This window comes from Salvia hispanica, chromosome 3 (genome assembly GCF_029641045.1).
Source record: "Salvia hispanica isolate PSC_SH4W2 chromosome 3, Shi_PSC_v1, whole genome shotgun sequence".
NCBI classification, from domain to species: Eukaryota; Viridiplantae; Streptophyta; class Magnoliopsida; order Lamiales; family Lamiaceae; genus Salvia; species Salvia hispanica.
The window spans coordinates 39,511,746-39,525,942 of NC_142694.1; the positions used below are offsets into that span (position 1 = coordinate 39,511,746).

Sequence of the window (14,197 nt, forward strand, 5' to 3'; positions counted from 1 at the left end):
TTTATATTAAATCTAAAATCCTGCATAAATCAAATTAAAAATTCAATGCATAGTGCATTTGTTTTTCATATTTTCATTCTCGATTTCACATATTAAAGTTAATACAAAGAATTGTAAAAAATTAAATTAAATTTAAAAAACTAAATAAAAAGAGAAAAACTGAAGAATTAACACGAGAGAGAGCGCAATGCAGGTGATTCAGTAAGTTCCTCTTCTCGCACTATTCAATATTCTATTTTGAAGAATTTCATTTCGCTGTTTAGTCTAGAATATGTTGAAGTTTGATCAGCTCAATCTGGAAGTGTTTTGGAAGACGAATCTAAGCTTTAATTAGATAACTGTTTCTCTAGATAGGTATGCGTTGTGAATTGTGATTTTGTTGGATGTGAATTTGATGATGATGAGAGTTACAAACACTGAAATTGCAGTCTAATTGAAGACAGTTTATTTCTGCAAACATACTATTGAATTGAATTACATATTGAAATTGCATTGAAAAATTGGAATATGTGATGTAGATAGAATCAATTTGGTGCTGTTGAGCTTTTCTAGGAAGGGGATTAGGGCACACTTGATGTGGAGAAATCAGTGAAGAACATTATGTGTTGTTGTTTTGCAGCTAAAAGGAGCGTGAGAGCCGGAGGAATCGGAGGCGAGCTCACACCCACAACTCCCTCAAGGATCTGCACAACCCGGCTCATTGACGGTCTCGTGTTGTCATCACCAGCAAGCGACTTTGCATAGCGTCGCCACCTCTTCTTCGTCCGCATCCCTGTTCAGTAAGCATGTCGCCTCCGTTCACGATCACACTTGCAGCCAATGAAGGGAAGAAGTTGTTAGCAATATCATCATCTGTGTTTCGCCTTCCTGACACGAGCTCAAACAGCACCATCCCGTAGCTGTAAACATCTGCTTTGGCCGTGATAGCGACTCCTGTTAGCCACTCTGGTGCGAGGTAGCCTCTAGTTCCTCGCATCGTTGTCAGGACCCGGCTCAAGTCACGGCCAACCAGCTTTGCCAAGCCAAAATCTCCCACCTTGGGGGACAAGTCCGCGTCGAGAAGAATGTTCTCCGGCTTTATATCACAGTGGATGATGCAGTCCCAACACTTCTCGTGGAGGTACACTAGCCCTCTCGCTATTCCCAGCGCGATCCGATACCGCGTTCCCCACGCTAAAAAATTAGACTCGTTGGCTTTGAAGAGGTGCATATCTAACGAGCCGTTTTGCAGGTACTCGTAGACTAGCAACTGCTGCTTCGCACCTTCACGACATAGCCCAAGAAGCCTAACAAGATTCACGTGATGGATGGTGCCAATGGTCCCGACTTCAGCCCTGAACTGCTTCTCGCCTTGGCTGGCGCTCTCGAGCTTCTTCACAACCACGACGGTTGAATCAGGTAAAGTCCCTCTGTAAACCGATCCAAAGCCCCCTCCACCCAACTTATTTGAGAAATTTTTAGTTGCATTCTGCAAATCTTTGTATGTGAAGGCAACCAAAGAACCATCCCCCACTTTACTAGTCCTAATACCTCGTCTCCGCCTCTTCAACATTACAGCCACGGCTGCTGACATGACGACCAAGACTGCCACGGAACAACCACTCCAGCACCAATAACGACACCCTTATCCGTATCACTCATTTGGCCTCGGAAAATTGAGGAAGCAGCAGAGAGTCTAATGTAGATAGTCCTCCCACTGGTGTTTCCTTCATTAACCCATTGCAGATTCAAAATCCCTCCATCCCAAAGCGAACATCCGCCTTCGTCGTATGCATAAGCCGTGCAAGAGCAATCACTCAAACAGGCCGACTCACAATCGCCTCTGCTCTCGACTCTCACCAGTCGAGAGTAGCGAGGCAAACCCATGCCCGGTCTCATAAAAAACCCATCTTTTGCTTCTTTTCCGGGGACACACACCAATCCATCCTCTCTCACACAGCCACCAGAGGGCTCACTGCACACACCAAACTCACCTTCAAACCTATGCTTAAACCCCTCCAAACAGCTACAGATTGGCAGTGATGGCTCACTGCACACACCAAACTCCCCACAATAAGCCGGAACCTCACACTGCCTCGGCCTAAACCAGTACCCGAGCCAGTCGGACTCTGTCCACATTTGCTGCCTCAACTGCCCCGTGACATCCAAGAACTGCCTCGCGATAAATGACGGATCAAAAATCATGTACGAGTAATAGCTCTCGTTCTCGTTGTCAACGTACGTGAAACGGTAGCCTTGCCTAATCGCCGTCCTCATTTCCGGCACCCCACTGAAAATCTCACCATCCCAAGGTCCACTAGCCCAATACTGCTCACTCTTCCTCCTCATTGTATACTGGCTATTGTTATGATCCATCTGCAATGTGAACAGCCCAGGAGCAGGATCCCCTGAGTTTCTCCATGATGTCAGAAATTGCTTCTTTTTAGTAATCTTGTTATACCCAATTCTTGCACCAGGCATCCATGTATGAGAAGGGTTATCAAAACTCTCCCATAAACTCGAGCTGGACCCGTGTCTTAAAACCAAGTTTCCATCGTCAAGTAGCAAAACGGATGCAGAACTTGTTGAGTTGGTGCTTAAGCCAGTTGACCAGACCTCGATCTGGGATTCGTTTACGAGCACCAGATTACCTTGTGAAACCTTGAGTAGGGCAGAGTTCTTGTCTGAAATGGGAGCTTCTCTGTTTGCAACCCAGACAACGGTTTTGTCAGTGATTTTTCTGTACCATATGCCTATGTAGTACTTGGAAGAGTTGCCTGGAGAGAAGAACCCGAGCTCGAATTCACCACCCGAGGAAACGATGGTTTGATCGCGGGAGAGGGTTTGGTTTGGTGAAAGGGTGTCAGATGCATGGGACAAAAATGTGTTGTTGATGAAACAGAGGATGATCAGAGCAAGAATCACATTAGTATAAGCTCTCATGATCATGGCTGAGAGAGAGAGAGGGGGGGGGGGGGAGGACTTGAAGGGTGAAATGGTGGGCAAAGGAGGTGTAAGGCTGAAAATTATTGATTACTATGTTAGAAGTTGTAAGACTTGTAGCAGTTGTTTGGGTCGATATTCTTAGCATGAGGTCAATTGAATGCCAATCACAATAGTTATGAATAGAAACCATCGTTCACTGCACCAATTGATATAGAGTAAAATGCAGATACATACAAAAGTAAAGAGAACGGGTAAAAACGGAAAATAAGAACTAGAATTAAACTCAAAGTAGAACAGTCCTCCTCAGAGGCCTATGATGATCCTCTCACCGAGACCTACGGTTTATAAATAAACAAGGAAATAAATCCTCAACATTTGAAGAGTTCTTTAATCTCAAGAGATAATGGATATTACTAGCTTGATCTCTATCAATCTAAGACTTTAAACCAACATTACTATGTTATTGACATCTCTTGAGTTGCTGTGAGTTCAATACTCTAACATTTAAAACAATTTTAACCTGGTTTTGAGTTGTATGGAAATTGTGTTATCAACATGAAATATATGACCAAAATTTTCAGCTTTTATAGCTTTCATTAGGAGTTTTGCAAGATATCTGTTCGAGCATCAACCGAAGAGACTGACGTGCTGTGATTAGCTTAGTGCATTATTAGCTACTTTTTGTCATAAATTGATTGAGTTATGCAATTGTAACTTAAGTTAATGTATAATAAGTGACGGATCCACACACTTTTTAATAAACATTTTATAGCAGTACCATGTTAACCGTCATAATTGATTTCTAAGAATACCCATCCAATTTCACATGCCGGTCTTGACAAATTGCATAAAGTGATACAATTGTCCAATGCCTAGCACTTAAAAACCAATTGAAATTACAGGGTTTTTTCAAAATAAATTTGTCTCATTTACCTAATAGAGTACAAGAAAAATATAAGTATTCAGCACGTGAGGGAGGGGAATTAATAAATTTGTGTGTGAACAATGTATAATTGACATTTCCTTAAAAAAAATTTGATTGACAATAGTTGATATGCATCTATTGTATTATCTCTCATGTTTTACATCTTCCATTATCTTATAGTATGTCACTAAAATTTGTCAGGGCTTTAATTACAAACTAGTATTACAATTGGCGCTTCTAACAGCATAATAAATATTCATATAAAAATTGTAAGCTAGTGTCAAAATTCTTCTTTTTAGATGATGAAATTATTAAAGATTTTACAATTGAAACCATGCCTATAGCTCGACATGTTTGATAAAATGGTAATATCAAGATAGAAAACATGAAATCCGTATTTCTTATCTTGTTTCACATATCTTCTCATATCATACCTTTCTTATTAAACATGTATATGTGCAAACTATATATATCCAGCAACGAGAAGAACAAAAATGATTAAATAAAAGAACATTTAGCTATCAACCCATATCGATTCACGAATATATATATATATATATATATATATATATATATATTCTCAACCAATAACATTCCATTTAATATTATAGAGTATAATAAAATACTAGTACTACAATAAAGGATATAAATTCGATTAATAGGATAAAAAAAAGAGGAGATGAAAAATAAAAATGGAGTAAAAGAGAACACTTTTATCAGAAAATCAATGATTTCAGCAAAACAAAAACAGCACACGAGTACAGCTCCACAGCCCATCATCAACAACAACAGCAAACCCAAAAAATTGTTTTCTTTTACTTTCCCATTTTCCCTCTCATCCTAATTCCCACACCTTTCGCTTTCTCTCTCTAGTTTATCTCACTCCGATTTCAAGAATTTTCCGCTTTAATTGCTCCCTCCATCGCAAATTAAACCGCCTCTCTACTTCAATTTTTTCCCATCAATGACCCTTGATTCCTGCGCTCTCTGCTGCTTCCGTACTTGCACAGTTCTCTAGTTTACATGTATAGTGATAAAGCTTCGATTTTTGCCTCTTTTGATGCATTTTTGGTGAGCAATTGTTGATGAATGATGTAATGGATCGCGGCCCAGATCTTGAAACGTGCTGATCTGTGCTGAATAGTTGGGAATTTTGTGGAATTATTAGAGAAAGGGGAAAGATGAGGTGAGTTCATGAGCTGGGGTTTTGCTGTTCTTAGTGATTTTTGTTGTGATTTGAGCTGATTTGTGGTTTCTTATCTTGATTGCTTTGAGTTGTTATGATAGTTAATCTGTGTTTGAGGCTAATTTCCACATCTAGAATATGCAACATGCGAAATTGTGCTTGGAAAGGAAGTGGTCTTGAGTTGTTTACAAGGGTGGACTTTACACTAGTTTAGGTTTTCTTTGAAATGGAAAATGGGTAGAATTTTCTTATTTTGTAGCTTATCTTGATTGCTTTAAGTTATTTTGAATAGTTAATCTTCGTTTAAGTCTAATTTCCACATCTAGAATATGCATAAAGAGAGTGACATGTGAAATTTTTGCTTGGAAAGAAATGGTCTTGAGCTGTGTACAACAGTGACTTCACATTAGTTTACTTTCATTGTAAAAAGAAAATGGGGAAATTGCTCTTATTTTGTAGCTTATTGATTGCTTTATGTTTTTTTATTAGTTAATCTTCGTTTAAGGTTAATTTCCACTTCTAGAATATGCATAAAGGGAGTGATATGCGAAATTGTGCTTGGAAAGGAAGTGGTCTTGTGTTGTTTACAAGGGTTGGACTTACCTTTTCTTTGAAAATAAAAATGGGGAGAATTTTCTTGTTTTGTAGCTCACTAGCTTGATGCAAAATGAAATCTTTGGTTTTGGGCTTATTTCTTGTTTTAATCCCACTTTCCCTTTACAGATGATAATTCCTTCACTGGAAAGAGTGTTTGCACATTGGGAGTTGAATCAGTCTGATGATTGTTTTGGCGCTATTTCTTTAGTTCTCTTGCCATTTATGATGAGCCTGTAGTTGTGAAGCATTTGCTTGTTTGTTCACTTGAAGAATATTGGGACCGTTTTGGACTTAGTGATGATTAAGAATATTCTTAATAAGCTTCCGCGGAAACATAGCAAGTTAGCGGATAATCGTGATGGAGGATCCTCTGCTTACGCTTCAAACGCTTCAGCTACTTCCAGAAATGCTTATGCTGCAGGTTCCAGGACGGGCAATTCGAACCCTGCAGCTCTTTCTGGGATTAACTCAACTTCAAATTCCATTGAAGGTTACGGAAATAACCCACTAAGTACTAAGGTTAATGGGAATGCAGGATATGCTCCATACGAGGCTTTGCCTAGCTTCAAAGATGTCCCAAATTCTGAAAAGCAAAGCTTGTTTATCAGAAAGTTGAATATGTGCTGTCTTATATTTGACTTCACCGACCCCACAAAGAATTTGAAAGAAAAGGATATCAAGCGGCAGACGTTAGTGGAGCTTGTCGACTATGTGGCTTCAGCGAATCAGAAATTCACAGAAACTGCCATGCAAGAGATTGTAAAAATGGTATCTGCAAATTTATTCCGTACACTTTCCACACAGCCTCGCGAAAACAAGATCGTGGAAGGCTTTGACTTGGAAGAGGAGGAGCCCTTGATGGATCCTGCATGGCCTCATTTACAAGTGGTGTACGAATTTCTTCTGAGGTTTGTGGCTTCACCAGAGACGGATGCAAAGCTAGCAAAGCGTTACATTGATCATTCTTTTGTTCTGAGGTTGTTAGATCTCTTTGACTCAGAAGATCCTAGAGAAAGGGACTATTTAAAGACTGTCCTGCATCGGATATATGGAAAGTTCATGGTTCATCGCCCCTTTGTCAGAAAAGCTATCAATAATATATTCTACCACTTCATATTTGAAACAGAGAAGCATAATGGGATTGCTGAGCTGTTGGAAATTCTGGGTAGCATTATAAATGGTTTCGCATTGCCTTTGAAAGAAGAGCACAAGCTTTTCCTTGTTCGGGCACTCATTCCTCTTCACAAACCGAAGTGCATTCCCATGTACCATCAGCAGCTATCTTACTGCATAACCCAATTCGTGGAGAAGGACTGCAAACTTGCTGATACTGTCATAAGAGGCCTACTGAAGTACTGGCCAATCACAAACAGTTCAAAGGAGGTGATGTTCTTGGGTGAGCTAGAGGAAGTGTTGGAAGCGACTCAACCTCCAGAGTTTCAGCGTTGCATGGTCCCTCTCTTTCGCCAGATTGCTCGTTGCCTGAGCAGTTCTCATTTTCAGGTAGTCCTTGAGAAATTTATTCTCAAATTAGTGTCTTTCAGCTTTTGTGCCTCTAGCTTCCCTCCATTTTCACAAAATCCTTTTGATTTTTGTTGGTTCATTTGTCTGATTACGCTGGTAACCTTATATTTTGCAATTTAGCAGTGCACGTTCACTTAATTGCTATTGCTTTTAGTTTTCCACCGTTTCTGTTCTATAAGTCCACTTGCCAGTTTAGATGAAGCTAGATGAAAAGCCTCTTGTCTGTGATCTAAATTGCCTTTCTTGCAGAGTACAGAGTGCCTAGAAGTAGTTCTCGACGTCTCGGTGTAGTCAATACTGGACTTAACCCACTTAACCAGTTTAGTTAGAACCTGTCATATTGGTCACTGGTCAGTATAGAGTAATTTGGAGAGTAGATGTTAGGTATGGCTTTCTCTGCTATTGTAGTAATAAAGGGGAGGTCGAGAAGATGAATCAGTATGTACCTGATATTAGTCAGAGTCCAAATGAATTGATTAGTTTAAATTAATATCTATTGGCTTGTGGTATGATTGAGATAAACAGTTCTGGTCTGGCATATACTCGATTCTCGAAAAGAGTCTCCTGTATGTATGATAAAACAGTGGTATGTGCTTTTACTTCAACTCTAAAATGAAATTAACTGTACATATCTCTTTTAACATCTTTGGGCAGTTGCATTATCCTTCTGGTTACAATGCTTATTAAACTTGATCAAAGGAAAGAATATTTCTTTTTGTGTTTGGGTTCGGGTTTTGTGATACTGATACCATCTCTTGCTTATGTTGTTCCAAGAGAGAATAAAAGTATAAACTTTCTTCACTGCTACAAGTAAAGATGTGAAAAGGTATGTTTAGTTTAGTGATTTTGTGAAGAGTTGGGAAAAAGTTTGCATTACTAAATCAATTTTGGTGCGTGAACATGGATCAAAGGACCAAGGTAGATCCGTACGGCTTATGTAAAGGGGCTACCAAAGGGGTGCCACTGAAGTTGTGGGCCCAAGGGGCAGCAAATGGATGGTGGGCCCATGGCTTTGGGTTTGCCACCCGTTTCGAAAGGGGAACTGATTGATATGAATCCCACATCGATTCCACATGAAAGTGTGGAATAGCATATAAGTGAGAGTCGACCCTTTTCCTTTTGACCATGGTTTTGGGATGATGACTATACATTTGGGACATCGGGAAATAGAAATCGTGGCCTATATGTTTGGGATGGAAAGGGTCCTTCTTTGGGGTTTGTTTTCGTTTGTGTTTTTCTTAGCCCTTGTATTTTCGAAATTTCGGTTTCCTTCTTACAATCGTGTTTCTTGATCTTGGAACTACAGGTGGCAGAAAGGGCTCTCTTCTTATGGAACAACGACCACATTGAAAACCTGATCAAACAAAATCGTAAAGTTATCCTGCCAATCATCTTCCCTGCACTGGAGAGAAACGCAAGAAGCCACTGGAACCAGGCCGTGCAGAGCTTGACACTGAATGTCCGGAAAATATTCTCAGACGCGGATCCCGAGCTCTACGAGGAGTGTTTACTCAAGTTCCAAGAAGACGAGGCACAAGAAGAAGAAAACAAGAGGAAGCGCGAAGCAACATGGAAGCGCCTGGAGGAAATAGCCGCGATGAAAGCTGCCAGCAACGAGCCAGTGCTCGTTTCTCCCAGGACTATCGCAAAGATGTCTCCTGGCTAAGGATGAAGTACTTTTTTGCTGTTTTTATGTTGCTGACAAGTGATGGGGTTGATGGTAAAGGGATGGAGCTGCAACAGTGAGATCGGATATTTTCTTGATTGCTTTGCGTTTTTCTTACCCCATCAGGTCGTGGTGCAGGGGCTATACGAGACGTCGTTTCGGATGCAAGAAATAGTGAATGTACATATAGAATTGTGCTGGCAAAATGGCCTTTTCTTCGTCTTTAGTTCTTAGAAATGGTGTTAAAAGTTGTGTTATATTTTGATGTATGTCTAGAGATTTTTGAACTGGGCTTCAGTTTATGTACTCTCCATCTGCAAATCTGCAATTATATATATGTATGTTCATGTTAATCATATATAGTTACTTCCACTTGAGAGATACTGATGTTGTTAGGTGTGCCGGTGCTCTGGGGCAATTCGGTAAAATCCGGGAATTGGAGGCGTTTAGGATATGTCCAGGTTTGCTCGGTCTAACTATACACTGTTGATCGATTGGATGAATGGCATGCTTTAGAACAAGTAACCCAATATCAAAATATGTTGCTTTGTCTTTAATTTATGTGAATTACAATGACACATATTCCACGCTCACACAAATCATGATAACACTGAAGCACGATTTAAATGATTAAAATAGCAATGAAAAATAATTTAGATGATAAACACAAACACTAATGAATCAAGAATGTTAGTATAACAAAGACAACAGTTTTGCTTTCCTCCTAGACAAGATTTAGCATTGAAATTGTCTTCTTAAAAGAATGCAAAACATTGGGGTCCATTTCACCTTTATTATTTTACATAAATGCCCCTAAAATAATTGTTTATGATAGCCCTTAAATAATTCTTTCTCCGTTTGCGAATAGGAGTCCATTTTTTTCATTTTAGTCCGTCCGCGAATATGAGTCTCGTTTTTCTATTTTAGTCCGTCCGCGAATTAAAGTCCCGGTTTACTTTTACACTAAATGGTAATAAGGTCTCACATTCCACCAACTCATTTCACTCACATTTCATTTAAAACTAATACGGAGTATATACAAGTGAGACTCATATTTCACTAACTTTTTTCATCCAATATTTTTAATATCTCTTAAAACTCGTGCCAACATGAAATTAGACTCCTAATGACAGTAGGAGGGATTAATCAGAATTTTCAAATTTATTTTTTAGATGGGCCATCCCACCAAATCCATCTCGATTCCCTACTTCTGAGTTACGAACACCACGCATACTTCAGTTGTACGTCTTGACTTTTCGTGTATCTTTCCTTGCGTACAACCGTCAAAAGCACAAAAAGCAATCCCACCTGAAAATAAATAAAAATAAAAATAAAAATAAAAATAAAAAATAGGCAGCTGAAAACTGACTCTGCATCTCTCTCTCTGAAGCGATTCAAAAAAATTGGGAGATTTATTGCGAAAACCCTAAATCGATCCTAATGTGAAATCCGGTAGCTCTGATTCTCGCACGACGTTCAATTAGTCGGATTTCTGTGTGGATGAGATGAGGCGAGGACGAAATCGCAATCATTTCAGAAATCTGTGCGTATAATATTGTATTTTTTTGAAATTTTCAATTCAATAGTTCGTCACTTTCTCGGGAAATGCCAAGTATTGGCGTGAAATTGTACAGCGTATTCTTCAAATTCATGCTGAAGCATCGTCTGCAGAGCCGATTGCAGGCTCCGGAAAACGATGCTTCCGGCGGCACATTCGGCGTGACGTCACGGCCGGCTGAGGAGACGGCGGCAGCTGCCAATCCTCTGTTCACCGATGGCGTCGCGACGAAGGATGTTCACATCGATCCGGTGACCTCGGTATCTGTTCGTGTCTTTCTTCCCGAAACCTGCCTAAATTTCCCCAACGCGAAATCGAGATCCGGTGTTCCTTTGTTGGATCAGAATCGGTCTCTTACTCGTCGATACAGCCACGGATTTGTGGAGAATAGTGCTGTTTCCGGGAGTAATGGTGTGATTGTGAAGGGCGTTGAGAGCAATCTTAGAAGGAATAGCTATGCAGGTAGTGTTGATGATGCGAATTTGAAATCGGAGAATGGAACCTACAGAGGGTATAATCCGGTTGGGAGAGGCAGTCGGCGATTGCCGGTGATGCTGCAGTTCCATGGTGGAGGTTTTGTTAGCGGGAGCAATGATTCGGTGGCAAATGATTTCTTCTGTAGGCGGATTGCGAGGTTGTGCGATGTGATTGTGTTGGCGGTGGGTTATAGGCTGGCTCCGGAGAATAAGTACCCGTCTGCGTTCGAGGATGGGCTGAAAGTGCTGCACTGGCTTGCGAAGCAGGCGAATTTGGCGGAATGTACCAAGTCGTTGGGCAGTTCAAAGGGAGCAGGGGTCGATTTGAGGAGGTCGGAGGGGAATTGGCATGTTGCTGATGCCTTTGGAGCTTCCATGGTTGAGCCCTGGTTGGCTGCTCATGGTGATCCATCCAGGTTAATTCTTATCTTGGTTTGGATTTTGTGAAACAATGGAACTATGACTTCATTGGTTTCAAGCGCTGATTGCTTTCGTTAGTTGTTTTTGTCGAGTATATATTATCTTTAGCTTCCATCAAAGTAAAAAGGGATCTGCAAATGATGTAACTAGAACCCTGAAAACCAGAAATTGGAAAAAGTTGAGGGATTATATTCTTGAAATAACCAAGTTACATACAGGAAAGATCTTGGTTTGGACTTATTTGTGTAATTAAGAAACTATGACTTCATTGGTTCGATATATTATCTTTAGCTTCAATCGAAGTGAATAGGGATCTGCACAACGATATGACTAGAAACCAGAAATTGGTGAAGTTGGGGGATTGCAGTCTTGAAGTACCTAGTTTACATACAGGAAAGATCTTAATTTGGACTTATTTGATATGGAGATCTGTAAAGAAGGAACTATGACTTTATTGGTTCAATGCTGATTGCTTTAGTTAGTTGTTTCTGTCGAGTATATATTATCTTTAGCATCCATCAAAGTGAAAAGGGATCTGCATTATGATGTACTACTAGAAACCTGGAAGACAGAAATTGGTAAAGTTGAGAGCTTATATTCTTGAAGCAACTAACTTACATATGGGAAAGATTTGCCTTTTGAATTTCAATGAGATAATATGTTTCCCCTTCCCCAGCTGACTAGGTATCTTCGAAGCCTGATCGTGGACTTTATTTGATATAGAGATGTGTAAATATGGCTTCATTGGTTCCATGCTGATTGCTTTAGTTAGTTGTATATGTCGAGTAGTATATTTTATCTGTAGCTTCCATCAAAGTGAAAGGGATCTGCACAACAATTTATCTAGAACCCAAAAATTGGTAAAGTTGGGGATTATATTCTTGAAGAAACTAAGTTACATATAGGATAGATTTTCCTTTTAAATCTGAATGAGATATTATGTCTCCCCTTTGACAGCTGATTAGTTAACTTTCTAAGCCTAAGCATGCGATAAAACACATACATAGTATTGTGTTGAATTTTGGATTTGCCTGATTGTTTAGCAGGTCATCTTCGTTGTTGTCATGAGTTTGCATGGATATGCTTAATCGTGCTCAAAGAGCCTCTAGAAATGCCTATATAATGCTTCCATTAGGATCTTCTTAATAGTGAAATCATATTCCCTGTTTAATGCTTCCATTGTATTTCCGTGCATACAGAAGCAACATAGCCAACTTGTAAACAGTGTCTTGTCTACATTTTTTAGCGACAGAAGGACTTTGTTGAAGTGTTGTTTTTACTTAAAATGGATGCAGATGTGTACTTCTCGGTGTGAGTTGTGGAGCAAATATTGCTGACTATGTGGCAAGGAAAGCTATAGAGGCCGGTAAGCTTTTGGACCCAGTAAAGGTGGTAGCCCAGGTTCTGATGTATCCCTTTTTCATCGGAAGTGTCCCAACACACTCAGAGATAAAACTCTCAAACTCCTACTTCTACGACAAGGCAATGTGCGTACTCGCGTGGAAACTCTTCCTACCAGAGGAGGAGTTCAGCCTGGACCACCCTGCTGCCAACCCGCTAGTCTCTGGCCGAGGGGGCCCTCCTCTGAAGAAGATGCCTCCAACCCTGACCGTGGTGGCCGAGCATGACTGGATGAGGGATCGAGCGATCGCCTACTCAGAGGAGCTTCGCAAGGTGAATGTCGATGCTCCTGTCCTCGAGTACAAGGACGCTGTCCACGAATTCGCTACGCTTGACATGCTTCTCAAGACCCCCCAGGCTCAGGCCTGCGCCGAGGACATTGCCATCTGGGTCAAGAAGTTTATCTCGTTGCGCGGCCACGAGTTCTCTTATTGATCGGTGAGCATCTGTTGTTGGAGTTTGTAAGATCTGTATTTGTATATGGCTCTCCAAAAGGATAGGAATCAAGCTAGTTGGTTGGTGGTTTCATTCCCACTTTGTCCTTGTTTCTTACAAGAGGGGTATCTGAGATCAGAATCTAGCTCTGTTCACAACTTGTCGATGAATTTTGGATGCTATGCTGTCTTATTCTTTTTTATGTAAAATAGGTATAATAAAAATTAGTCAAAAGTGATGAGTTGTGTATCATCCTTGAATACAATGAATATGATCTTTTATTCTTTTTTTACATTCCTTCTCCCGTTTTGATTCAAGTAGCACTTTGAACATATAATCAACACATTATAGGTTTCTTGACAAATTGAAATGTCACAGATTAATTAGTGCTAGAAGCCTACCAGGATAAATATAGCACATAACAAATGTATAGGAACAATAAATTAATTAATAATCAATTGAGTAAAGGAAATATATAAACATATGCAAGCCGGATTAGCACAATTCACACAATTCATCTAATTATAAATCAAATTTCATCTCTATCCTCAGAAACTCATTTCATCATCACAGCCATCAATTTCTTAGTAATTACCATTCTCTAAATTTATCACACCAAACCAAAAAAAAAAAAAATCCTATTTTTCTTTACTTTGATAAAATTATAAAATTATTGATTTTGTTTACATTTTTTGCAAACTATATCATCAGTTAAAAGTAGAAAATTTTATCTTCTAAAAATCATGAACACAAAATACTACTCCACAAAAAATATTCTCTAACAAAGTTTCGTTTATAAAATAAATTCAAAATCATATCAATAACATCACTAAAACAACAAAAAATTAAATACTACAAATAAACATTTGTTTATAGCCATGGAAGAAACTCTCTTCACCGCGCCACCAATCTCCGGCCATTCTCCCTCATCTCCGTCCCTCGGCTCCGGCCTCACTCAGCTCCACAATGAGATGAAGCAAACAACACTGACAGAAATATGAGCTCATATGTAAATCCTCTTTTGCAGTCCAATGTTTATCAAATGCAAAAAATATTGAAAACAAATTACATAAAAACACAATGC

General features: G+C 39.7%; 2 protein-coding genes and 1 pseudogene across 2 annotated transcripts; 2 read left to right on the top strand and 1 right to left on the bottom strand.

Moving 5' to 3' along the window:
* Positions 1–493: 493 nt before the first annotated feature.
* Positions 494–2,928, bottom strand: LOC125209957 (G-type lectin S-receptor-like serine/threonine-protein kinase At2g19130 pseudogene; annotated as a pseudogene).
* Positions 2,929–4,589: 1,661 nt separating this feature from the next.
* Positions 4,590–9,176, top strand: LOC125209577 (serine/threonine protein phosphatase 2A 57 kDa regulatory subunit B' theta isoform-like). The gene is made up of 3 exons (XM_048109173.2): positions 4,590–5,036; positions 5,760–7,136; positions 8,464–9,176. The coding sequence occupies exons 2-3, from the start codon at positions 5,931–5,933 to the stop codon at positions 8,821–8,823; spliced, it is 1,566 nt and encodes a 521-aa protein (XP_047965130.2). The 5' UTR covers positions 4,590–5,036; positions 5,760–5,930; the 3' UTR covers positions 8,824–9,176.
* A 1,002-nt stretch (positions 9,177–10,178) lies between these two features.
* LOC125209578 (putative carboxylesterase 11) lies at positions 10,179–13,405 on the top strand. The gene is made up of 2 exons (XM_089069290.1): positions 10,179–11,273; positions 12,573–13,405. Exons 1-2 carry the CDS (start codon positions 10,429–10,431, stop codon positions 13,111–13,113), a joined length of 1,386 nt encoding a protein of 461 aa, XP_088925416.1. The 5' UTR covers positions 10,179–10,428; the 3' UTR covers positions 13,114–13,405.
* Positions 13,406–14,197: the final 792 nt, after the last annotated feature.